This window comes from Pongo abelii, chromosome 1 (assembly GCF_028885655.2).
Source record: "Pongo abelii isolate AG06213 chromosome 1, NHGRI_mPonAbe1-v2.0_pri, whole genome shotgun sequence".
NCBI lineage: Eukaryota > Metazoa > Chordata > Mammalia > Primates > Hominidae > Pongo > Pongo abelii.
The window spans coordinates 111,784,908-111,811,640 of NC_071985.2; the positions used below are offsets into that span (position 1 = coordinate 111,784,908).

At 48.3% G+C, this 26,733-nt stretch overlaps 2 protein-coding genes across 2 annotated transcripts in view; both read left to right on the forward strand.

The window, feature by feature from the left end:
- The window catches only part of LOC100447686 (neuroblastoma breakpoint family member 12), a 2,265,351-nt gene that overhangs the window by 1,857,853 nt on the left and 380,765 nt on the right, over window positions 1–26,733 (forward strand).
- ANKRD35 (ankyrin repeat domain 35) lies at window positions 441–19,614 on the forward strand. The gene is made up of 15 exons (XM_009245131.4): window positions 441–563; window positions 861–980; window positions 6,582–6,712; window positions 7,492–7,580; window positions 7,939–8,003; window positions 9,101–9,158; window positions 9,335–9,405; window positions 9,734–9,840; window positions 10,977–11,161; window positions 11,801–11,838; window positions 12,008–14,011; window positions 17,689–17,778; window positions 18,009–18,074; window positions 18,669–18,774; window positions 19,296–19,614. The coding sequence occupies exons 1-14, from the start codon at window positions 441–443 to the stop codon at window positions 18,729–18,731; spliced, it is 3,210 nt and encodes a 1,069-aa protein (XP_009243406.3). The 3' UTR covers window positions 18,732–18,774; window positions 19,296–19,614.

A 26,733-nucleotide genomic window follows, 5' to 3' on the forward strand; every position in this document is an offset into this window, starting at 1 on the left:
TGAATACCAGACTGGGTAACACAGAGACACTCCATCTCTTAAAAAAAATTAGCCAGGCATGGTGGCGCATGCCTGTAGTCTCAGCTACTCGGAGGCTGGAGTGAGAGAATCCCTTAAGCCCACGAGTTGGAGGTTACAGTGAGCTATGATAGCGCCATGCACTCCAGCCTGGCCGACAGAGGGACAGAGTAGAGACTCTGTCTCAGAAAACAGAAAGAAAAAATTAAATTGAACCTGATCCCCTTTCCTTAGGTTTTGTCCCCCAGGTTACCGTGGGCCGCGCATTATCTCTGCTCTGCTTAACACTACAATCTCCTATTTCCGAGCGGCTCTCTTCAAATGCTCTTTTTTGCTTGGGTTTTTGGCCGGGGAAGAGTGGCGGGGGCGAGGCGGGGGGAGTTGGCGCGGGCAGAGGTAACTTCACCAGTGATTAAATGCAAATGCGACAGTCCGTGAGACCGAAGCCCATGGTAGAAGCCCGGACCCTCCTGGCTCTGGCAGCAGCTCTCCGAGGGGCGGGGCTGAGGCGGGGCTTGGGGCGGAGGCCCCGCCTGGAACTGAGGGTGGGGCGGGTCCGGGTCCGGCAGGAGTCTCAGCCAGAGCCCACCCGGTTCCTTTCCTGATTGAGCAGGTCGGATCCCAGGGTGGGTTCAGATTTGAGGGGCGAGGTTCGAGGCCAAGCCCCCGTCGCAGCCTAAGACTGCGGGCTTTTCTCCTCTGCAGGGGTGGGGTAGGGCAGGGCCAGGGGCGGAGTTTTGAGCCCAGCCCTTGGGTTCTTGCCTCTGATTGAGCAGAGAGGGTTCTGAGGCGGATCTTGGGGCGGGGCCCGCTCTGCTTTTTGACAGCTGTCTCTTGCACAGCCGCAGCCAAGTCCGGTGGGTTCGGGAACCTGTGGCCCGGCACTCTGCGCGTCCCCATCCCCCGTGGCCCCGACCCCGGCCATGAAGCGTATCTTCTCCTGCTCCAGCTCACAGGTGGCGGTAGGTGCCAAAATGTGTGGGAGGATGGGGTTGGGGTCCCAGCTCTGTGGTGACAGAAGTCCTTAGTCCGGTCTCAATGCATCATCGCCTTTTCTTTTTATCAGTCTTTCTAGCTCTTCTGGTCTTGCAAGGAAGCCCCCAGCTTTGCCTTCCTCAATCAAGACCCTGCCCTGCAGCTTCTGACTTGCCCTGCTCACCTCTGCCCTCCCCAAGGCCCTTTCCCCGGCCCCTTTCTTGTCCTCCTAGCACCTACACCCCCGATTTCTGGTTCGTTTTCTGCAACTCTGTCCCCTTCCCATGGCCCTGCCCCTACTTCTGCTCCGTCTCCCAGTACCAAACCTCCCCCAAGCATCTTCCCCGGCCCCCGCCTGGCCTCAAGCTCCATTCTACACCACGAACTCATGCCCCAGAGCCCCATATTTCATCCCTGCCCTGTCCCCACAATCTTGCCTTCCACGTAGCTCTATCCTTGCTGTTTCCTGTTAGTTCAACAAGCACTCCCAGCCCTGTGCCTTCTGCTAACCCTTTTTCACAATCTCCTCTGTCATTGCTTCCCTCCTGCCCCCTGCCACTTTCACTCCCATCTCTCACCAGCACTGCTGTTCCTCAAACATCACTCCAAACCTTTTTCCAGTTGATGCTCCCACAACAGCAACCTTCTGTTCTCCCCTCCAACCTCTGCCCTACTCTGCCCAGTGGTCGCCAGTCCCACTTTTCCTCCTGCCTGCTTGCTGTGAGTTAATATTGCAGTCTGGTCAGCCTCACAGGCACTGCCAGAAGATGCACAGTTGCCTGACTGCTCCCCAGAGGACTAGGTGAGTTGCCTGCAGAGTCCACCCCAGTCAGTTCACTGCAGTGTCTGATCATCAGACTGGTTCTTGGGCCAGTCAAGGCTCAAGGCCTTTCTGCCTGCTTTTCCCCAGATTATTCATTTCCTGAACCCTTGCCCAGTTGTTTAGGAATTATACTCTCTGTTTCCTTTGGTTGAGTTGGGGGAAAGTGATGATGAGAGAAGAGGATAGAGCAGACTCAGAGTTCCCAGCAGAAGTCACTCTATTCCCCATGTTCTCCCAGAAAAAAAAAAAACATAAGATTATAGAGGGTGGTGGCTTAGGGAGGGTATTGCTTCTTCTCTAGAGATCTCTTACAGAGAGCCCCCTTATCTGGAAATGGAATTTTCTGTAGAGGTTGGGGTTATGGCTAATTTAGAAGCAAATTAGCCAGCTACTTGTAGCAATATTGCTTTGCTAACTTGACTTAGTGGTATCGTTCATAAGCAAATATCAGAAATGTTCAATTAGCTCATTCTGCATGGGCAAGTTACAGAATCCTGGAAGCAGGCTATGAGGCAAGAGTATGAACTCTGTTGAGGCCTGTCCTTGTCCCACTTACATTTGCATCTCTACTTAGTTTCCACACATTGATCAACCAATCAAAAGGTATTTACTATTATATACACCAGAAACTGAGGCTGCCCAGACTCAGTCTTAACTCATAATGACTTTTTAGAAATTCATATGGACTCTTCCTTAGTTACTGAAAGTATTCAATGTTGCCTTTCCCTTACAGGGAAAGGGCGCAGTGGCTCATGCCTGTAATCCCAGCACTTTGGGAGGCTGAAGAGGGTGAATCACCTGAGGTCAGGAGTTTGGGACCAGCCTGGCCAACATGGCGATACCCTATCTCTACTAAAAATACAAAAATTAGCCAGGCGTGGTGGCAGACACCTGTAATCCCAGCTACTTGTGAGGCTGAGGCAGGAGAATCGCTTAAACCGGGAGGCAGAGGTTGCAGTGAGCCGAGATGGTGCCATTGCACTCCAGCCTGGGCAACAAGAGCAAGACTCCGTCTCAAAAAGAAAAAAAAAAATTGGTACTGTCTACTGCAATTACAACTTGAGAATTAGGTCCTGGTTCCCCTTTCTGTTTCCACTCACCTGACCTACACAGAAGTCATTCCTTCTCTCTCTGCTTGCTGGTGTGCTTCCATGTTATAGGATGCTTATAGGTACACAGCCAGAGATATAAGGAGAAGGTACAATTACTTCTACAAAAGTCCTCTAATCTCAGCTATGGAAATACAAAGCTTATACTTATTGAGTCTGCTGATTAATTTGGTGATTGCTCCCTTGAGGCTGTGATGGTAATCTAGTACCTCCTTTCCAAGGTGCTGGGGTAAGCTGCAGACTGGATCTTAACATTTGAAAGCATCTCTCTGTCCTTTACTCCAGCTCTGCAGAGGCTTGGCCATGAAAAATTTCCACCCATTCTGAACTCTACTTAGTATAATGAGATTAGAGGAAGTAAATTGGGTGGATTTAGAACTATCTAGCTGGAAAGAAAAGTATCCAGGCCAGGCGTGGTGGCTCACACCTATAATCCCAGCACTTTGGGAGGCTGAGGTGTGGAGGATCACTTGAGCCCAGGAGTTTTTGAGACCAGCCTGGGCAATGCAGTGAGACCTCATCTCTTAAAAAAAAAAAAAAAAAAAATTACCTGGGTGTGGTGGAGCATGCCTGTAGTCCCAGCTACTCAGAAGGCTGAGGTGGGAGGATCACCTGAGCCCAGAGGTCAAGGCTGCAGTGAGCCATGATCATGCCACTGCACTTCAGCCTGGGCAACAAAGCAAGACTCTGTCTCAAAAAAAAGAAAGAGAAAGAAAGAAAAGAAGGAAAGAAAGAGAAAGAAAGAAAGAAAAAAGAAAAGGGCCAGGCGCAGTGGCTCACGCCTGTAATCCCAGCACTTTGGGAGGCCGAGGAGGGCAGATCACGAGGTCAGGAGATTGAGACCATCCTGGCTAACATGGTGAAACCCTGTCTCTACTAAAAATACAAAAAATTATCCAGGCATGGTGGCAGGCACCTGTAGTCCCAGCTGCTCGGGAGGCTGAGGCAGGAGAATGGCATGAACCTGGGAGGTGGAGGTTGCAGTGAGCTGAGACCACGCCACTGCACTCCAGCCTGGGTGACAGAGCAAGACTCCGTCTCAAAAAAAAAAAAGAAAAAAGAAGTGGAAAGAAAATTATCCATATTGCTAAGAAGCATCTTTACCATCTGTACAGCTTGGCTGTTATTCACTGGTTAATATCAGCAAGATCCCTTCCACTCTCCTGGCTGGAGAATTCTGAGCCCAGGAACCTCTAAAATGTGCTCAGGAAGGACGGATTGTGCATCTACTATGTGACAGACACCGAGCTAGATGCCTTATAGGTTGTTATAGTATTAGGAAACTGAGGTTCAGAGATGTTGTTTAGATGCCTAAATTCACAGAGGCAAGCAGTGTTAGAGTCAAGACTTGAAACAGAGAACTGCAGGTTGAGGTCAGCTGATGGCAGCACCCTGTCGTAGGGCATAGTTCTAGCTCTCTGCTTTCCTGGGGGTGACCTGGTCTCCAAAGGGCATTAGAAAATGCGTTCTTACATGTCAGAGTCTGTTAGTATGTAAAGGAGTCATTTTGCTTATTTTGTCCGTTGAGAGTTAACCTGTTTGGAGACTCCATGCGACAGTAGAGTCTGAGACTCCATGTAGACAGTAGAGTCTGAGGGTGGGTGGCTTTGCCCTGGAGGCAACTTGAGACTGTTTATCTGGAAATAAGTAAACCTGTTTCTATAGCTTGTAGTAGTGTGGTCTGCTGGTGAGAGCTAGGATTTGGCATCAGGTGGCCTGGGTTCATTTTTGTTTGTTTGTTTGTTTGAGACGGAGTCTTGCTCTTGTCACCCAGGCTGGAGTGCAATGGAGCAATCTCAGCTCACTGCAACCTCCACTTCCCAGGTTCAAGCGATTCTCCTGCCTCAGCCTCGCAAGTAGCTGGGATTACAGGCGCTGGCCACCACCCCCAGCTAATTTTTTGTATTTTTAGTAGAGACGGGGTTTCACCATGTTGGCCAAGCTGGTCAACATGCACTCCTGACCTCAGGTGATCCACCCGCCTCGGCCTCCCAAAGTGCTGGGATTGCAGGCGTGAACCACCGCACCCGGCCATGGCCTGGATTCTAATTCCAATTTTGCCACTCTTTTTCATGATCTTGAATGGTTATCTAATCTTGGTATACTTCCGTTTCTTCTGTCAAAGAGATGGAATAATTGCCCTAGCTACTTTCCAGGGATGTTGAGAGACTAATTGAAATAGCACGTGAAAGGACTGTGAGAAGTTGCAACTTCTGTACAGGAGTATTACCTCAGAATCCATCTACCTTAGATAATTTTATGGTTTGGATATTTAAAGCTTTCCTGTGGTTGATTAATAATTTGCCCTGGCTACGTAAACAGTGTTTGAAAATGAGTTACTGGGCTTCCACAGACCCTATTTTTCTTCACCCCCTTCTATAGCCTCTTGTTGAGATTATACCTTATAAAATGCTATGTGCCACCACCAACCCCCCACTACTTCCTGTTTTGTTACAAGGATGCCATACATTTGTATGGCTCTTTACAGTTTATAAAGAGATTTTGTATATATTAGCTTGTTTAATAGTCACACCGTGATGAGGTAGCTGTTATTAGCCATATTTTATAGAAGAGGAAACAGGTTAAAGGTGTTTAATGGCTTACTTTAGGTCACATAGCCGAGAATGTAGCTGAACTAGGTCCCAAACTCAGGCCAGCCAGTGAAATATTTGTCTGGCACCCTTTATATCAGACCACAGATCTTTGCATCTGTCTCTTCCTTTTCATTCCCTTCTCTGGACAAAACCAGTCTTTTCTGTACTTTCAGCCCTGGGTGTTTTTACATAGCTGTCTCTTTTACACCCTGTAACACTTCAATTATTGTAATTACCCTACCACCCGCAAAACCCAAGCTGGAATGATAGAACAATGCATGCCCAGGTGTGGCTGTTGTCTAGACAGCTGCTCCCTGCCAGGGAAACTGGGAGGGAGGAGAAGGGGAGCTGCCTCTTGCTGCTTCCTCAAACATAACTAGAAACCTCTTTGCCTTTTGGTTGTTGTTGCCATGGAAAGGAGAGAGACGCTCGCCAAAGGGCCTAGATATGATATGGGAAAACAGAAACTCTAGTTTCCTCTTTTAATTGTGGGGCCCAAAGCCAATGAAAAGAGGTGGAATGGTTAGGTATTGGAACTCCTAGCTGTGACCTGAAGCTCGGTGCCTTGATGTACTTCTCAAACAACTGACAACAAAAAGCAGAGCAGCAGGGTTTCAGGGGTGGAGGCGGTGGTGAGAGGCAACATGAGTCCTCAAGAGTGGTCACGTTGGTTCCGTTTGCTCTAGCAAGACCTAGAGAGCAAAAGGGAAAGGATTGCTCTGAGGTTGGGCACTGAACAACAACTCTAATCATGATGACAAAAGGACATTTGAAATACTGTGCATTCAGCACTCGAATGATTTTTAATTCAGTGGTCCAGGGTCCTTCTGGCTCAGGGCTGGAAATAACCAGCAATAGTTCTTGGTGGCGTATTAGCTGGTTAAGATTTAGCTAGGCCCACCTAAGAAGGACTAAATGATCTAGGATGTGTGACTTGTGGAAGAGGAAAAGGACCTCAGGGATGTTCCTTTTCTCTCATTTGGCATCCTAACCATTTGCCTCTTTTCTTTCTCCACACTACCCCCATGCCCTGTATTCACACAACTTTTGGCTCCGGACCAGGTGGAGAGATGGAACCGCCGTGATCAGAAGCTGCTGGAGGCAGTGCACAGGGGGGATGTGGGACGCGTGGCTGCCCTGGCCTCCAGGAAATCTGCCCGACCCACCAAGCTAGACTCGAACGGCCAGTCCCCGTAAGTCAGTCCTCCTGCCCCTGCCCCTTACATGTGGCTCCCTTTTGAAGCCCCCAAATCCAATATAACATAGGACCAGGGAATGCCTACAACTTCAGAGCTCTTTTCATTGTCTTAATTTGCAAGTATATCAATAGTTTTTTGCTACATATAAGTTCTACACAAAGTGAGGAAAGAAAATATTGTTCCTGAGCTCCATCCATCGCACAACCCAGATTGACACCACTGACTTGTAAAGTACATAAAGCCCATTAAACAAACAGAAAATGAATATATACACTAAGTAGAGTGTTTCTTCATTGCACAAGTAGGAGGGTGTGTATGCTTGGGAAATTTGAAATGAAGTGGTAGCATGGGAGTCACATGGCTAGAGGGAGTAGTGATTAAGTCAAGGGAAATGTTATCCCTTGTCTCTACCCAAAGCCTTCGAATGTCCAGCCTTCACTCTGCTCTGGCTGACTCTTTCTGTGACACTTCCACTTCCGCTAAGCGTTCTGTGCTCAGAGAGGCAGGTAATTATGTGTTCCCTAGACACCCCTGCAATAGTCTGAGATTCCTTGAGACCTGTAGCTCTTATTTCTTCCTTGCTTTTAGCATCCTTTATGATTGAAGGCCATATAGACTTCTCTTTCTCAGAAATTCAAGCTAGGGGAGCTTCTTTTTCTGCTTTTAGGATTGGCTTTGGGGTAGGAAGCATAGCAAGAAGGGCTTATCAAGATTCTCCCATTCCTCATCCCTGGTCCCTTTATCCTTTGGCCTCTTGGCCTTGATTCTGGCAGGTTTCATCTGGCAGCCTCCAAAGGCCTGACAGAATGTCTGACTATCCTGCTTGCAAATGGGGCTGACATCAACAGCAAGAATGAGGATGGTGAGTGAGCCAGAGCACTGGGCCACACTGCTTGCTTGCCCCTGGTACAGCAGCAGTCGGGGGCGGTGCTGGGCCCTGCTGGACGTTCCTACTGTGGCCTCTTGCTTCTCTCCTTAGTAAATTCTGGCCAGCATCCTTCCAGGAGTTCCCCTCCCTGTAAGCTGGGCACACCTCACCCCCACTCCCACCTTCATCACAGGTACCAGGCACTTGGGGAACAGGAATTTCTGGCCCCGTGTGGCTGAAAGCTTCTCTCTCTAATCTCCTGATTATCTGTGCGTCTCTTGCCGTCCCTCCCTGTGAGTCATCAGCATGCATGGGGCCACCTACCCTCCTTCTCCCCTTCTTTCTGTTCCAGGAAGCACTGCCCTACACTTGGCCACCATCTCCTGCCAGCCACAGTGTGTTAAGGTTCTGCTTCAGGTAAGAACAGTCCCTTGATACTACTCTTGTGAAGGGAAGAAGTGGTCCCAGAGTTTTCTAACTTCATTTCATACTTACAAGGAATAGTTGGCCAAATGTACTCGCCTCATCCCCAATAGGAGGGCTGATAATCATTTGTTTGCCAGCATTTATTTAACACCTACTATGTGTAGGCACCATGTTTGATACTGCCTTTGAGGGCAGGTTATAAAGCAGAGTTACCAGGCACTATCGATTTTGTCATTAGCAGAGCCACTGCAGAGACCTCCTGCCATGATGAGGGGCAAGAGGAAGGAGGACAGAGATGTTCAAATTAAACCAAAGCCCTACTGTCTGTTTCTGAAGAGTTTATAGTCTAGTAGTATAAAGAGAAATATACATGTAAAATGACATGTGGATAATTTATAAATGAGTCTCCAAAAGTACAAAAGGCAGTTACCGGCTGGGTGCGGTGGCTCATGCCTGTAATCCCAGACATTGGGAGGCTGAGGCGGGCAGATCACAAGATCAGGAGATCGAGACCATCCTGGCTAACACAGTGAAACCCCATCTCTAATAAAAATACAAAAGATTAGCTGGGTGTGGTGGCACGTGCCTGTAGTCCCAGTTACTTGGGAGGCTGAGGCAGGAGAATCGCTTGAACCCAGGAGGCGGAGGTTGCAGTGATCCAAGATTGCACCACTGCACTCCAGCCTGGGCAACAGAGAGAGACTCTGTCTCAAAAAAAAAAAAAAAAATCAGTTATCTTAACTGGCCATCAGGCAAATAGATGTTCTACTTTCGTTCCTCCTAATCCTTTCCAAATTTCACAATTATGTTTCTAAAGTACCAGCCACGGGGACATTGGGTGTCATTTTCCCTAACACGTTTATTATCATCTGATTTTTCTTAGCCCCTTGGTTTAGAAACCAGGGCTGATATTCAAGGCTGCCTATCATCAGCAATGAATGAACTGGGCTTGCCTAGTAGATAGCCTTCTCCAAAGTGGACCTCCTACCCCTCCTCATGTTACCATGGAAACTGGTGACCCAATGGGGGTATGGGATAAGGATGTTAACAACAAGCTCCACGCTGCTTCCCTTTGTGGCCATTTGCAGCATGGTGCTAATGAAGATGCTGTGGATGCAGAAAACCGTAGTCCATTGCACTGGGCAGGTGTGTGCAGGGGACTCATGGGAACAGGGCTGCAGAGACTACAGGGTGGGAAAGGGGAGATGTGAGGAGGGAAGGGCAGCCAGGGCCAACCAATGAAATGGTCGGAAGGGATGTTGGGTCATAGTCTGAGTAGGCTTTCTTCATGCTTCCCCTTAACCCAATCATCTCCTCCCCAGCCTCCTCTGGCTGTGCCTCAAGTGTGCTCCTGCTGTGTGACCACGAAGCCTTCCTGGACGTGTTGGATAATGTGAGTGTCAGATGGGCAAGTGGGCAGTGTCCTACACAGAAGGGCTGCTGCTCTCTCTGAGCTTGATTGGCCAACTTCCATGACCTAGGGTTGTGTTAGCACCAACCTTCTCTTCCTTCTCCTCCTGCTTCTCCTCTTCTTCCTCACAGAGAGGTTAAGCCTTATCTTCTGGAAAGCTTCTAACCCTCCAAAAGGAAGTGTTCGGACCCAAGATCTGGGCTTTTATTTTTTTTGGAGAGGTGTGAGGGGAGGGGAGCCGGTCGGTAGGATTATGTCAAGCTTCTGCAGTCCCTGGCTGCTCATGAACACTTTCCTACAATCTGTGCAGGATGGACGTACACCCCTGATGATCGCATCATTGGGTGGGCACGCAGCTATCTGCTCACAGCTGCTGCAGCGAGGCGCCCGAGTTAATGTTACAGACAAGAATGACAAGTGAGCCCCCCTCGTCTACCCACCCCAATTCCCATGCCTGACCAATTTAGAAAGAAGCCAGTGGGCAACGTGTGTGTGTGTGTGTGTGTGTGTGTGTGTTGGGGAAGAAGTCAGGTTGGTCTTTGTGTTCTTGGGAACCTCATTCCTTCCCAGTGGAGGTTCTGAAGAGCTCTGCCTGCTGCCACCACCGTCTTCATAGATAGATGACCCCAGAAGTAGAATCAATACTTCTGGACCCATTGGCTGAATTTACTGGTTTTCAAATTATCTTTTAAGCAAGAGGATCCTTTTTTCCAATAAAAAATGTATGTAGAATCCCTGTAATCCCAGCACTTTGGGAGGCCGAGGCGGGTGGATCACGAGGTCAAGAGATTGAGACCATCCTAGCTAACATGGTGAAACCCTGTCTCTACTAAAAATACAAAAAATTGGTCAGGCATGGTGGTGGGTGCCTGTAGTCCCAGCTACTCAGGAGGCTGAGGCAAGAGAATGGCATGAACCTGCGAGGTGGAGGTTGCAGTGAGCCGAGATTGCACCACTGCACTCCAGCCTGGGCGACAGAGGAGCGAGACTCCGTCTCAAAAAAAAAAGTATGTAGAATCTTGATATATAGAACAGATAAAAATGGAGCTCATCCAGTTGGCCCCCTAATTTCTGTTCCTGCAGCTCTAAGGAATGGCATTTGAAAAGCCTAGTCCAGGCCCGGTGCAGTGGCTCACACTTGTAATCCCAGCACTTTGGGAGGCTGAGGCGGGCGGATCACCTGAGGTCAGGAGTTCGAGACCAGCCTGACCAACATGGAGAAACCCTGTCTCTACTAAAAATACAAAATTAGCCAGGTGTGGTGGTGCATGCCTGTAATCCCAGCTACTCGGGAGGTTGAGGCAGGAGAATCGCTTGAACCTGGGAGGCAGAGGTTGCAGTGAGCCGAGATCATGCCATTGGACTCCAGCCTGGGCAACAAGAGTGAAACTCCATCTCAAAAAAAAAAAAGAGAAGTCTAGTCTGGTCTAATGTTGGTCTGTTGTTCTCCTGACCCCACTGAGTGAGAGCTTACCCTGTGAGTGGAATGTCTGGAACCAGGACTTCTGGGTTCCATGGGGAAAGTCTATGCTCAGATTTGTCTCAACCCACAGATCGGCTTTGATCCTGGCCTGTGAGAAAGGCAGTGCCGAGGTGGCTGAACTGCTCCTGAGCCACGGAGCAGACGCGGGGGCTGTGGACAGCACAGGGCATGATGCTCTGCACTACGCTCTGCACACACAAGACCAGGCACTGTGGAGGCTGCTACAGCAGGCCCTGAACCGGCGGCGGCAGGGCGGTAAAGGCCCTTTTGTAACTTCCACGTTCTCCTTGATAGTCCTAGAATCAGAGAAGTTTCTTAGAGTCCCATTTGTTTCCATGGAAGTAATCTATCTGACAAATAATTGTCACCTGAGTTGAGAGTTTATGTATTTATTGCTGCTACTGTGAGAGGACCCCAAATCCCCATCCCAAAAGTATGATCACAAAATTCTTTAATGCAGCCTGGTCTCTCACTGAGGACAACTCTGGCTAGTGTTGTTTCTGGCGTTTATGAGTTGTAATTGTACATCTATTTGTGTGATTTGTTGGTCACTCTCTCTTTCCTCTACCAGATTGTAACCCCCTTAGGTGACAGGCCATTTCTGTTTTGCTCACCATTGAAGTTCCAGTGCTTATTAAAGTGCTGGACACAGTGACCAATAAATAAATGAGCGAATGAAATGAATGAAGTGGCCCATTTCTGGGATAGGAAACCAAAGTTGCTGGATAGTTAGGGATCCACTAAACAAGATTGGCTTCTGGCACCAGGAAGATGTGCGGTGAGATTGATCACAGAGAGGCCACTCCTCTCAGAAAAAGTCTGAAGATAAGAATGTGGGCTAGAAGTACATGGAACCTGTCTTCTCTCTCATTTTCCTCATATCTTTTCTTATAGGTCAGAGGCTAGTCCAGCACCCAGATCTTGCATCCCAGGTAAGACCCTAAGTGCCTCCCCCTTTTGCTTTTGACACACCCCAGGCTATCCCACTGTGACTATTCCCAGTGGTCCTTGGAGTGTCAAGACATTTAAGAGAAGAAAGGCACTCCTAGGGCTCAGTTTGTTGCCTAGTGGCCACACTTTACTATTCTGTTTCCAACATAGGCCTCTCCATCTGAGCCCCAGGCAGGTTCTCCACCTAAGAGCTCATGGAGAGCAGAACCTGAGGAGGAGCAAGAGGAGAAGGAGGATGAAGACCCACGCTCGGAGGAGTGGAGGTGGAAGTATGAAGAGGAGCGGAGGAAAGTTGTTCAGCTGGAGCAGGAGCTGGTGCAAAAGACAGAAGAGTGTAAGACTCAAGCTGCAGCCTATCTGGGCCTTGAGAACCAGATTCGAGAGCAGGCACAGGAGCTAGGGCTCCTCCTATCCTGGGAGCCCAGAGCTTCAGGAAAGCAAGGCTCTAGTCTCCGGCCTGGAGGGGATGGCATGGAGCAGGGTTGTCCTATGGACCTTCTGGCTGAGAGTATACAAGAGCTAAAGAAGCAGCAGCAGGCAGCAGCCACAGTAAATCCAGTATTAGCTCCCAAGAAGGCTGAGGACTCAGCCCCAGGAAAGATCCAGTATGAAGTCCATGGAAGGTCCCAACCAGAAGAACAGGGGCCACCCCAGAGCCCAGCATCTGAGACCATCAGGAAAGCCACAGGACAGCAACTGACTACCAATGGGGCACAGACCTTTGGCCCTGATCATGCTGATCAGCTGCCTGCTGGCCAGAAGGAGAGTTCCCAAGTTCTAGGAGTTGAACCAGGAGGCACAGTGGCTGAACCAGTGGGCCCAGCAGCCATGAACCAGCTTCTGCTACAACTAAGGGAGGAGCTTGCTGCAGTGTGGCGAGAAAAGGATGCTGCCCGGGGGGCTTTGTCAAGACCGGTCATGGAGGGAGCCCTGGGGACTCCCCGTGCTGAGGCAGCAGCAGCTGCCTGGGAGAAGATGGAAGCCCGACTGGAGCGGGTGCTGGCAAGGCTGGAACGGGCAAAGGCAGGACTACAGGTGAAACCTGAGGTTCCTTCCCAGGAGTCCAGAGAGGGAGCCCTAAAGGCAGCCCCAGGGAGCATCAAAGAGGATGAAGAGAAGGAGAAAAGGGTTCCTGGGGCTCGAGGAGAGCCTCTAGGGGCCCCTGGAGGGGAAAAGGCCCTAGGAGGCCTGGCAAAGGGACAGCTGGAGAAGGAGATGTCAGTACTGAGACTGAGCAACAGTAACTTGCTGGAGGAGTTAGGGGAGTTGGGGCGGGAGCGGCAGAGGTTGCAGAGGGAGCTACAGTCCCTGAGCCAGCGGCTGCAGCGGGAGTTTGTACCCAAGCCAGAGGCGCAGGTCCAGCTACAGCAGTTGCGACAGAGTGTGGGGCTGCTGACAAATGAACTGGCTATGGAGAAGGAGGCCACAGAGAAGCTGCGGAAGCTCCTGGCCTCCCAGAGCAGCGGTCTCCGAGGGCTGTGGGACTGCCTGCCCGCAGACCTAGTGGGCAAGAGGAGTGCACAAAGCAAAGCAGCAGAGTCCCTGGAGGAGCTGCGGGCCTGCATCAGCACCCTGGTGGATCGGCACCAGGAGGCCCAGCAGGTGCTGGCTCGGCTGCAAGAAGAAAACCAGCAGTTGCTGGGGTCCTTGTCCCCGTGGGGGGAGCCAGGCACCTCCTTAAAGGCCCCAGCATCCCCCCAAGTGGCCGCTCTGGAGCAAGACCTGGGGAAGCTGGAGGAAGAGCTGCGGGCAGTTCAGGCCACGATGAGCGGGAAGAGCCAGGAGATCGGAAAGCTGAAGCAGATGCTCTACCAAGCCACAGAGGAAGTGGCTGAGCTAAGGGCCCGGGAGGCAGCCAGCCTACGGCAACACGAGAAAACTCGGGGTTCGCTGGTGGCCCAGGCTCAGGCTTGGGGCCAGGAGCTAAAGGCTCTGCTGGAAAAGTATAATACGGCCTGCCGGGAAATGGGTCGGCTGCGGGAGGCGGTGGCGGAGGAGCGCCGCCGGAGTGGGGACCTGGCCGCTCAGGCAGCCGAACAAGAGCGCCAGGCCAGCGAGATGCGGGGGCGCTCCGAGCAATTTGAGAAAACGGCAGAGCTGCTGAAAGAGAAGATGGAGCATCTCATTGGGGCTTGCCGAGACAAGGAGGCCAAGGTGAGCAGCTGAGGTAGCCCTGGGGAGCCCTGGGGAAAGTTTCTGTGTATTTGGCAGTTTGCTAACCTGAATCCAGCAACCTTTGTTGCAGCAGTAGGTCAGATTAATACCCCAAACGGAGCACCAGTCTTTTGCAGGGACCACACTACTATGTTCTCGTGAGTCTGAGGGGGCTGGTGAGATTGGAGGTGAGGTAAGGTATAAGTGGAAGACAGAAGGGGGCTTAGGTACTAAAATTTGGCACCCAGATTCAGAAGCAGTGTGCTCAGGGCTGCCACCGGTGCAGCACCATCTTTTATTAGCATTTGGACTTGAATTGCATATTAGCCTGGGAAGAGGCCTAATAGCATGATGGGTTGCTGTGGTTTCACTGAAGTTCTGAGGAGGTGACTCAGGAACTAATGAGTTAAGAAAAGTAGGCCCAGCGATAGCTGCTCTTCTCGCCTCCACTTCAGAGTGGGTTCTACAAAACGATGTCCATTGGCAAAGAGGACACCAATGCAAAGAAAAAAATCTTGAGGCCGGGCGCGGTGGCTCACGCCTGTAATCCCAGCACTTTGGGATGCCGAGGCGGAGGGATCACCTGAGGTCAGGAGTTCGAGACCAGCCTGACCAACATGGTGAAACCCCGTCTCTACTAAAAATACAAAAATTAGCTGGGCGTGGTGCGGGCACCTGTAATCCCAGCTACTCAGGAGGCTGAGGCAGGAGAATCGCTTGAACCACAGAGGCAGAGGTAGCAGTGAGCCGAGATTGCACCATTGCACTCCAGCCTGGGCAACAGAGCAAGACTCTGTCTCAAAAAAAAAAAAAAAAGAAAGAAAGAAAGAAAGAAAAAAAGCTTGAAAACCACTATTAGATACCAGAGTTTCCTAACACTTGCTCTAAATGTGAGTCTACATGTTTCTATGAGACATGTTTTATGAACTCTAAATATCAATTTACACATGGATTTAGTAGTTCTAGACTTAACCGTGAAATGAATGATTTCAGACTTCTTATTAAAACTTGGATACATGGTCAAATTTAGAATGATTAAAAAATATAAAGAGGCCGGGCATGGTGGCTCACTTATGTAATCCCAGCACTTTGGGAGGCCGAGGTGGGTGGATCACCTGAGGTCAGGAGTTTGAGACCAGCCTGGCCAACACGGCAAAACCCCATCTCTACTAAAAATACAAAAATTAGCTGGGTGTGGTGGCATGTGCCTGTAGTCCCAGCTCCCAGGAGGCTGAGGCAGGAGAATCACTGGAACCTGGGAGGTGGAGGTTGCAGTGAGCCGATATTGCACCACTGCACTCCAGTCTGGGCAACAGAGCGAGACTCCTCCTTCTCCTCCTCAAAAAAAATTATATATATATATAAAAGAATGTATGTTTTCTATAGTGTGGAGTACATAAAAATAGAAGGAATGTTATCCAGAATAGGAATCAGTGCGGGTTGAGGTTAATTAAAGAAAGTATTTTTATGTTGCATTGAAGGAGAAGATGAAAGTAGACAATTGGGTAAAAGCAAATATAGTGTCATGGTTAAGAATGTGTTTTCTGGACCGAGGTTGTCTGATCTTGGGCAAGTTATTTAACATCTCTAGTCCTCAGTTTTCTTATCCATAAAATGAGGATAATAAAATGGTTGTGAAGATTACATTAAATAAGAAATTATTTAAAAGATTTGGGGCCGGGTGCGGTGGCTCACGCCTGTAATCCCAGCACTTTGGGAGGCTGAGGCAGGTGGATCACGAGGTCAGGAGATCGAGACCATCCTGGCTAACACGGTGAAAACCCGTCTCCACTAAAAATACAAAAAAAATTCTCCGGGCATGGTGGTGGGCGCCTGTACTCCCAGCTACTCGGAGAGGCTGAGGCAGGAGAATGGTGTGAGCCCGGGACGCGGAGCTTGCAGTGAGCTGAGATCGCGCCACTGCACTCCAGGCTGGGCAACAGAGCCAGACTCTGTCTCAAAAAAAAATTTGGAACTCTTGGCCCATGGTAAGTACTCAGTAAAAGGTAGCTATCATTATTCCTACTACCACTATTCCTATTATTGCTAGTTACCATTAACTGCATTTGTGCCTCTGCCTCAATAAGCCACAAGGACTCATCTCCATTTCGCTTAGTGGTCAGTAGCCAGGAGTAGGTCAGGATCCGGTACCAAGTTAAGAGCGTGGGCCAAGGAGTCAAAGAGATTGTGGTTCAAATCATGATTTCATCACTTATTAGCTGTGTGATTTTGACAAATTACTTAATTCAGTCTCTTTATCTACAAAATGTAGATAACAATACTTCCCTCAGGCGGAGCGCGGTGGCTCATGCCTGTAATCCCAGCACTTTGGGAGGCCAAGGTGGATGGATCGCCTGAGCCCAGGAGTTTGAGACCAGCCTGGACAACATGGCAAAACCCCAACTCTACGAAAAAATACAAAAATTAGCTGAGTGTGGTGGCATGTGCCTGTTCCTGTGCTACTCAGGAGGCTGAGGTTGGCTTGAGCCCAGGATTTAGAGGTTGCAGTGAGCTGAGATCACATCACTGCACTCCAGCCTGGGTGACAGAGTGAGACCCTGCCTCCAAACACAAAACAGGCTGGGCGCAGTGGCTCACGCATGTAATCCCAGCACTTTAGGAGGCTGAGGTCAGCGGATCACCTGACCTCAGGAGTTCGAGGTCAGGAGTTCGAGACCAGCCTGGCCAACACGGTGAAACCCCGCCTCTACTAAAAATACAAAAATTATCTGAGTGTGGTGGCGCATGCCTGTAATCCCAGCTACATGGGAGGCTGAGGCAGGAGAATCACTTGAACCTGGAGGCGGAGGTTGCAATGAGCAGAGATGGTGTCACTGCACTCTAGCCTGGGCGACAGAGCAAGACTCAGTCTAAAACACAAACAAAAAAACAAAAAAACAAAGTTCCTTCAGAGAAGTATTGTTCCTCCTAGAAGAAAAGCTGTTTTTTAAATTTTTTTTAAGTTTTCAATGTTTTATCATATTTGATAGCAGCTTTTTTTTATTGGTTACAAAACCTAAGCCCATATACAAAATTAGGAACACATTTAGATGCCTCTTTTGAAAGAACATTTTAGTCTTTTTAAACTGAGTTTTAAAAAAATAAAAACAATGCAATTTTTAAACACTGTTTTGAAAACTTAAAAGTGCAGCAATATAGTTAGTTTCCTTTATCTATGAAATGGGGCAATTCCAATTCAAAACTGGTAAGGTCACAAATTGAATCAAGGAAATGCATATAAATGTCTGCACTACTTGATGCTAATGTTCACTTAAATGTTAGTTTGCACTTTAAAACATGAGAGGAAATAGAAATCATCACAGTAGAGGCCTAATTTTAATCATAATGTGTGCAAATTTTAAAAGGTAACTGTCAGTTAAGTAAGGAAAGTCCAGAAGAAACTAAACTGGAAGGGGTATAGTTCACAATATCAAGAAGATTTGGACTTTTAAGGGTTTCACCGAAGTTTGTGACCTTAATTAGCTTTTAAGTTGTTATTCCTACTTTTAGTGAACACTACACAGAAGAAAAGCTGTTTTGAGTGTTAAATGAGACAATTTGTATAAAATTGGCACATATTAAATAATCAGTAAAAGGAAGCTGACCTTGACCCTGGGTGGTGGTTGTGGGAGAAATGACTTGAGCCTCATTGGTTGCCTCTTTCCTCTTGGCCTCAGATCAAGGAGTTGTTGAAGAAGCTGGAGCAGCTTTCAGAAGAGGTTCTAGCAATTCGGGGAGAAAATGCTCGCCTTGCCCTGCAGCTGCAGGTATGTTTTGGCTGTCAGGGATGGTGCTGGAGAAGAAGGTCAGCAGTGGAAGTGATGTATATGTGGGATACATTCTAGGAATTACAGAGGCCTGGCTAGGCAGTGGTCCAGGATGGGCCAGTGATGGGCCAACGAGCCCACCTGGTACTGCTGACCACTTCATTGTGTTGCTCCTCATGCTTGGGTAACTGAGGGTGGACATGTGACTTCCCATTGATGTTCATTCCCAGGATTCCCAGAAGAACCATGAAGAGATCATCTCCACCTACCGGACTCATCTACTGAATGCTGCTCGGGTGAGCATGGTGGAGTTTTGAGGGAGGTATAGACATAAAGCTGAGCATAGGGTATTGCATTTAGGGTCCCTCTCTCTTCTCCAGGGTCCCTGTACATACTTGCCACTTCTCAGAAAGCTGGATCCAGTGCTAGGTCTCTGATCTCATTTGGTAGATCAAGAGAGGTTGTGCATGAATGTGAGAAGGAGAGGTGTTTCCCCCTCTGTTTCAATTCCCTGGCATATAGTAAGGACTTTTCCTGTCCCCGATTCCCTTTCTCAGTCTCCTCCTGGAGCCACTTAGTCCTAAACAAGGAAGAAGAGGTGGGTGTCTTGCTCCCTTGTTAGGAATAATAACTACAAAGAATGGAACACCTATTGTGTAGCTGGTGCTTTGCTTCATATTCATGGTTGTAATCCTCAGAGCAATCCTGAAAAGTACACATCATTATCTTCCTTGTGAAGATAGGGAAAAAGCCATGGAAAAGTTAAATACTATAAGTGAAGGTATATAGTAAATAAATAGCCTTCCACTGTACCACAGAACCTCTCCCTCACCTCTCTCTCTCCATTTTCTGTTCTTCATCTCCTTTTCTTCCTTTCCTGCCATCTACAGGGCTACATGGAACATGAAGTGTACCATATCCTACTGCGAATCCTTAGTATGGAAGAGGAGTGAGGCAGCCTCACTGTGTGCCCTCAGGGATACAAGATTCTCTGTTGTGAGTTATGGGTTAAGGGTGATGAGGGAAGGAGCTTGGGAGAAAGGGCTTGGGAAAGGTGTATAGAATGAAATTAGTCCCTTTTGCCCCTGTGGTGGCTGACACTGGGGAGCCTTTTGGGGCATAGAGCATTTGAGGTGACTGAGAAGATAGAATATGGAGAATCACTGGGTGGAGTCAGGAATCAGTGAGCAGGTGGACTAAGGGGGCTGACTTATGAGATGGAGACTGAAAAGAGGGGTTGGGTCTGGGGTAGGGAGATGCCAGTGAAAGATGAGTGATGGTAGGATAGTGGTACACAGTTGTTCCTTAGGGCAGGACTCTACAAAATCCAGAATCTCTTCACTTTGATACCATTCATTCAAAGAGCACTCATCCCCCAAACCTCCCCCCACCCCAATGCAGATAGTCCCCTTCTCCAGTCCAGATAGATGAGGGTCCCTTTTAGCATGTTGATGTGAGTGGGAGGAGACTGAGGATATGGAAGTGGGTGCATTTCATCTTTGAATTTCTTCTTTCAGGGAATAAGAAACCCTGGTTGACACAGGCTTCATCAGGCTGTGGTGGGTGGGGGTGTTGGCCACTAGGGAATGGTATGGGCAGGGCTTCACCTGACATTACAGACCTCAGACCTGAGAACCTGGACCCTGGAATCAGCATGGATGAGACCAGAGGAGGTGTGGATGGAAACAAGCTCTATGGAAAATAAAGCATGAGGCAGGATGGGGCTGAGTGTAATTTTTTTTTTCTAAAGGGGAGTGGGGAAAGGAATATCTTTCATCCCTTTATTTTCTTTTTTTCCTGGAAAAATATTAACAGTATGTCTTTATTCTTAAAAACATTTTTTTACAAGTAGATTTTTTTTTGAGGCAGAGTCTTGCTCTGTCGCCCAGGCTGGAGTGCAGTGGCAGGATCTCAGCTCACTGCAAACTCTGCCTCCTGGGCTCAAGTGATTCTTGTGCCTCAGCCTTCCAAGTAGCTGGGATTACAGGCATGTGCCACCACGCCCAGGGATACAAGTAGATTTTGTTTTTTATTTTACAAATAGACTTTATTTTTAAAGCAGTTTTAGGTTCACAACAAAATTAAGCAGAAGGTACAGAGATTTTCATATATTCTCTGCCCCCATACAGGCACTGCCTCCCCAATTATCAACATCCCTCACCAGAGTGGTGTATTTGTTATAACTGATGAACCTACATTGACACATTATTATCATTCAGAGTTCATAGTTTACATTAGGGTTCACTCTTGGTGTTATAGAGTCTATTGGTTTGGACACATTTATATCGACATATATCCATCATTATATTATCTTTTTTGGTTTTGTTTGTTTGTTTGTTTTGAGGCAGGGTCTTACTCTGCTGCCCAGGCTGGAGTGCAGTGGCATGATCATAACTCACTACAGCCTCAACTTCCTGAGCTCCAGTAATCCTCCAACTCAGCCTCCCAAGTAGCTGGGACTACAGGCGAGCACCACCACACCTGGCTGGTTTTTCTGTATATTTAATAGAGACCAAGTTTTGCCATGTTGCCCAGGCTGGTCTCAAACTCCTGGGCTCAAGCGATCCACCTGCCCCAGCTTCCCAAAGTGCTGGGGATTACAGGCATGAGCCACTGTGCCTGGCCATCTCTATATTATCATACAGAGTAGTTTCGCTGCCCTAAGAATCCTCTTTGCTTTGTCTGCTCATCTCCCCATCCCTGCTAACCCCTGGCAACCGCTGATCTTTCTCCCATCCCCAGTTGTGCTTAGTTGGAATTATACAGTATGTATCCTTTTCAGATTGGTTTCTTTGAGTTAGTAATATACATTTAAATTTCCTCCATGTCTTTCCATGGCTTGATAACTCACTTATTTTTAGTACTGAATAATATTCCATTGTCTGAATGTGTCACAATTTATTTATCCATTCACCTACTGAAGGACATCTGGATTGTTTCCAAGCTTTGGCAATTTTTTTTTTTTTTTTTTTTTTTTTTTTAGCAGAGTCTCACTCTATCACCCAGGCTGGAGTGCAGTGGTGCGGTCTCAGCTCACTGCAACCTCCGCCTCCTGGGTTCATGCAATTCTCCTGCCTCAGCCTCCCGAGTAGCTGGGATTACAAGTGCATGCCACCACACCCAGCTAATTTTTTTGTATTTTCAGTAGAGACGGGGTTTCACCATGTTGGCCAAGCAGTCTTGAACTCCTGACCTCAGGTGATCCACCCACCTCTGCCTCTCAAAGTGCTAGGATTACAGGCTTGAGCCACCATGCCTGGCCTTGGCAATTATTTAATTTGTTTTTGAATGAAATTCACAAATGGCCCTATAAGTCAGCAACTTTTAAACTTTTTGATCCCTAGTAAGAAATAAAAAAAATTTTTTTGAGACAGAGTCTCACTCTGTCACCCAGGCTAGAGTGCAGTGGCGTGATCTCAGCTCACTGCATCCTCTGCCTCCTGGGTTCAAGCTATTCTCATGCCTCAGCCTCCTGAGTAGCTGGAATTATAGGCATGCACCACCATGCATGGCTAATTTTTGTACTTTTTGAAGACACAGGGTTTTGCCATGTTGGCCAGGCTGGTCTCAAACTCCTGGCCTCAAGTGATCCTCCTCCCTAAGTACTGGGATTACAGGTGTGAGCCACTGCATCTGGCCAAGAAATACATTTTGTGTCTTGTGTATACATACCTCAAATAATACTTTACTATTTCTGTTCTATTCTTTGCTAATATACTCCATCAAAATGCATCCACTAATGGGTCAAGACCCATGGTTTGAAAAACAGCCCTCAGTGAAAATGGGGTTTGACACTCTTCCTTTCCACTTTCTCAAATCTGTCACAACTCTAATCTTTTTTCTCTGCCTTGGGACTGTTGAATCCATGATTTTTTTTTTTAAAGGGGAGATTGAGAGACCTGGATTTTCTTCAAGATATACTATCTAAAATATTTTATCAAGTGTTAAACAACGTGTCTATATTTGACACACATGGTCTCACTGTTCTTTGTCCGAGGTGACAAAAGGGATGAAAAGTCTGATTCCTGGGTAGAGGATGAAGGGATACCCAAGTTTCATTTTTGCCTGTGATTCCATTCTCAGACTGAAAAAAAAAATGTATCTCTCTTGGCCACTTCCCCTGGGCCTCCTCCCCTGCCTGCCCTTCCACTAGCCAGGCTGGTAGGTGAAAATGAGGCAGTGAATTCCTCTAAAATCTGGAATTGCAGTTTGGTGGCCCGCACGCTGATCCCTCCCCATTCCTTCTCTCAGTCCACCCTCTGCTGGGTTACACTGGGTCAGACAGCAGCAGTTGTCGCAGTAAAGAGGCTGGGTTGAGAAAAAAGAGTGGGGAGGGGTTGTCGTGGAAGACAGGGGGCTACACAAGGGCTGCAGAGGCTGGCTGCAGAGGCTGGCTCCAGAGTTTGGCCAAGGGTGAAAAAGAGCATCTGAGATAATCCGGATCAGATCCTAGAGAAGGTGCGAGGTTTTATGTGGATGGGCACGGGACTGCTTTACGGCCAGGAAAATGGAAAAAGGAGGGATTGATGGAGAAAGGGAGAAGAGGTGCAGCTATTGAAGAAAGATCATCAAAAAGGTCTGAGTCATTTCTATTAAGGGGAACAGAACCTCTCCTTGCCTTCCTGCTCTCAATTACCAACGTATATTAAAGGACTATTACATTTCTTGTTATATATGACGGGTGGGGTGGGGAGAATGAAGAAACTGTAGAGAGAAGGGTCCAGAAAGGGGGATATCATTCGGCTAAACTCAAGAATGAGTCAGGAAGCGGCTTTGGTAATGGAAGCCAGGACTTTGGCTCCCTCTGGGGCTCCTGGAAACTGATCCCAGGATGGGCTGACCTATGGGAGTGGTGAGTGATGTTAATGTTAACACAGGAGTAGAAACTTCCTTAGCCCCTGGTTTTCCCAGTCTCCCTCCCTAAAACTCCACAAACTTACCTCAATAGCCCCAGCCTTAAAATTTTCCTTGAGTTCATAAATTTTTTTCCCCAAAGTAGCTCTAATCCTAATGTTCCCTTTATTCCTCCTGGGCTCTCTAACAGGACTTAGTAGGGACTTATGATTCCTGTTTCATCTCCCCACCCCATTCCCCAGGCTTCAGATGTAGGAGTATGCGGGTGAAAGTAGGTGAAACCTGGTGGGCCATGATGAGGTTCAGACTATGTTTTTGAATGCCTTCAATCTGGAACTTTGCTTCTGATTCACAGTTTCCCTCCTTTGGTAACTTAATTTATTAAACAGATATTTAAGGAGTCTACTATTTGTCAGGCACTGGGAATAGAGTAGAGGCAGCACAGAAAACCTTCTTATCCTTTTGGAGCTTGCATGCAGGAAAAGATTCAGGTGCCCTGGTTCCGTCATCCTGTAGGGATGCTAGAACTTATAACCTCAAATTAACTTTTTTCCAATTTATTTTTTCTCTCTTTCAATAACTTTAGTAACCTCAAATTAATTTTTTTTTAAGATGGATTATTGCTCTGTCACCCAGGCTGGAGTATAGTTGTGTGATCTCAGCTCACTGTAACCTCTGCCTCCCTGGTTCAAGTGATTCTCCCACCTCAGCCTCCCACGTAGCTGGGACTACAGGCATGTGCCACCACGCCTGGCTAAGTTTTGTATTCTTAGTAGAGATGGGGTTTCACTATGTTGGCCAGGCTGGTCTTGAACTCCTGAGCTCAAGTGATCTGCCTGCCTCAGCCTCCCAAAATGTTGGGACTACAGCTGTGAGCCACCATGCCTGGCCTTCAAATTAACTTTTTCCGTTTGTTTGTTTTTTGAGACGGAGTCTTGCTCTGTCACCAGGCTGGAGTGCAGTGGCATGATCTCAGCTCACTGCAACCTCCGCCTCCCGGGTTCAAGCAATTCCCCTGCCTCAGCCTCCCAAGTAGCTGGGATTACAGGCACACGCCACCACGCCCAGCTGATTTTTTGTATTTTAGTAGAGACGGGGTTTCACCATGTTGGCCAAAATGGTCTCGATCTCCCAACCTCGTGATCCGCCCACCTCGGCCTCCCAAAGTGCTGGGATTACAGGCGTGAGCCACCGCACCTGGCCCAAATTAACTTTTAAAGGAGATTCCTCCTTCATGAAATCACTAGAACTCAAGGTGAGGTTTTTCTCTTAAATGTTTACAGTTTTATTTTATTTATTTATTTATTTAGAGATGGACTCTTGGTCTGTCCCAGGCTGGAGTGCAGTGGTGCAGTCTCAGCTCACTGCAACCTCTGCCTCCTGGGTTCAAGCAGTTCTGCCTCAGCCTCCTGAGTAGCTGAAATTACAGGCATGCGCTGCCACGCCCAGCTATTTTTTTTGTATTTTTAGTAGAGACAGCGTTTCTCCATGTTGACCAGGCTAGTCTCGAACTCCCGACCTCAGGTGATCTGCCCACCTCAGCCTCCCAAAGTGCTGGGATTACAGGCGTGAGCCACTGCGCCCAGCATTTACAGCTTTATATGTATTTTTATTTTTTATTTATTTATTTTTTTGAGACAGAGTCTCTGTCGCCCAGGCTAGAGTGCAGTGGCGCTATCTCGGCCCACTGCAAGCTCCGTCTCCCGGGTTCACACCATTCTCCTGCCTCAGCCTCTCCGAGTAGCTGGGACTACAGGCGCCTGTCACCACGCCCGGCTAATTTTTTGTATTTTTAGTAGAGACAGGGTTTTACCGTGGTCTCGATCTCCTGACCTCGTGATCCGCCCGCCTCGGCCACCCAAAGTGCTGGGATTACAAGCGTGAGCCACCGCGCCCGGCCATTTACAGCTTTATTGACGTACAACTGATATACGTCAATATGTCTCTCCATGTAAAATGCATGTATTTGAAGTATACAATTTGATGTGTTTTCATATGTATATACACCCATAAAACCATTACACAATCGAGATAATGAACATATCCATCACTTCGAAAGATCCTTGCTTTGTCTCTTTTTAATAACCCTCCCTACCTTCCTCATCCTGCAACTACTGAAAATTCTCAGAAATACAAACTATAGTAACTTTTGATCTAGAGGACTGAACAGAACAACATCAAAAAAGATCTCAGGACTTGACGAAGACTCAGGTGTTGGAAGGGAGCAGCTGGAATTTAGAACTAGTTGAGTCTAAGTTTAGCTTGAAGCGCTCACCAATTTGGGTAGCAAAGCAGCAAGGAAAGAACCTGAGTGTTAGGAGAGGGTGGCATCTTCCCTAGGGACAAAAACCACAAAGTAACTGGGCCTAGTTCCAGTTCAACAGGTGCCTGGGAATATTGGTAGGCTGGCACCTTCAATCTTTGGCCTGGGTAGTGTCTTATGAGGAGGATTATACTGAAGGCTTAAGCTAAATAAAAGAATTCTTCCTATTTATTAAAGCACTTTTTTTGGTATGCTGATTATAGGTTTAACATGTCTTGTCTCTGCTGCTAGACTGTGAACTCCTGCAAGGCTTTTATGTCCTCAGCACCTAACGATCCCTGATAAGCACTCCAATATTTATTGAACAAATATGCAGCCAACTATAAAATGCTGTGAGTTTCTCAGTATGTAGTACGGGTACATTTCCCTTAAGTTGGTATTTTCTGGGCCAGGCACGGCGGCTCACGCCTGTAATCCCAGCACTTTGGGAGGCCAAGGTGAGGCGGGCGGATCACGAGTCAGGAGTTTGAGACCAGCCTGGCCAATATGGTGAAACCCTGTCTCTACTAAAAATACAAAATTAGCCGGGCATGGTGACGCAGGCCTGTAATCTCAGCTATTCGGGAGGCTGAGGTAGGAGAATTGCTTGAACTCGGGAGGCGGAGGTTGCAGTGAGCCAAGTCGCGCCACTGCACTCCAGCCTGGGTGACAGAGTGAGACTTCATCTCAAAAATAATAAAATAAAAAAATAGGTATTTCCATGGATACAGAGATTTAATCTGGGGCCTGCATGTGAGTGATCAGCTTGGTTAGGATGGGGCCTCTGGAGGGTCCAAGGCTTTGGAGGAAGGAGAGCGGGTAGGTAGTTCAGAGAGGGACAGAAAGATCCCTTTTGTGGGTAAGAAAACCCCTCTGATCATCTTCAGCTACACCAAAGGTATGGGGGCTCTGGTGGAGGTATTGTGCACGTGTATCTGGGATAGTTACTATTAGGTACACTTTGGATTCAGTACCCCAGGCTTTGCCCTAGGGAGGGACAGTTGTCATTTCAAGGAAGACTGCTTTATACTGTCAGATACCTGGTTCACACCGCCTTAGCAGCAGCGTGCCACCACCCCAATCCCATACATAAGCGTGAGGGGTCACAGAGGCAGTGAGGATGATGGGATCCAAGAATCTCGTCTCTCCAGATCCACTCACACCAGGAGTTAATCTCTCCAACGTCGGGCTTTGAGTCCCTCCCTCTCTCGCCCGAGCTCCGCCCCCCTTCCCTCTCGGCGGTCCTGGCGGGCTTCCCCTGGAGGGGGCGGCCCCAGCCCGAGCGCTAGGCCGGGCGGAGCTCCTGCCCGGGCGGAGCCGCGGCCACCGCGTCCGGCTGCTGGACCGAACTTCTGCCGTGCGGACAGCAGGAGCGGCGCCAAGCCCCATTCCCCCACCTCTCCAGCCCGCCCTCTGAGTCTCCCGAGCCCTCTCTCCATCTCCCACAACTGTGCTGGTAAGTCCCGCTCCCCGCACCAAACTTTTTTTGCTGCCGAGTTTGAGTCCTACGATCGGACCACGAGCTGCATTGTAGTTGGTGTATGGGGGAGGAGGAGAGGGTGAATTGAGCATAGCCGTCTTGAACTGAATGCCGACTCCACGGCTTCCCTAAGACGGATCAGCGCTCACCCATTTCCCGAGTCGGAAGACCTCTCGATTTTAGTTGATTAAACTTATGTAGAGATGGAGATGAGGGTTTGCGCTCCAACTTCGCTACCCCCTCCCCCATTTCTCTGAGCTCTAGCAGTTCCCGATACTTTCCCTCCATCTTTCAAGTATCTTTGGCTCCCTAAAAGCTT

Bases quoted from the DNA above. Each gene is read 5' to 3' on its own strand.
- ANKRD35 (XM_009245131.4), top strand. From the start codon at position 441: ATGCGACAGTCCGTGAGACCGAAGCCCATGGTAGAAGCCCGGACCCTC. The intron at 564-860 runs GTGGGGCGGGTC...TCTCTTGCACAG, and splicing joins GGCCCCGCCTGGAACTGAGG to CCGCAGCCAAGTCCGGTGGG. The intron at 6,713-7,491 runs GTAAGTCAGTCC...TGATTCTGGCAG, and splicing joins GACTCGAACGGCCAGTCCCC to GTTTCATCTGGCAGCCTCCA.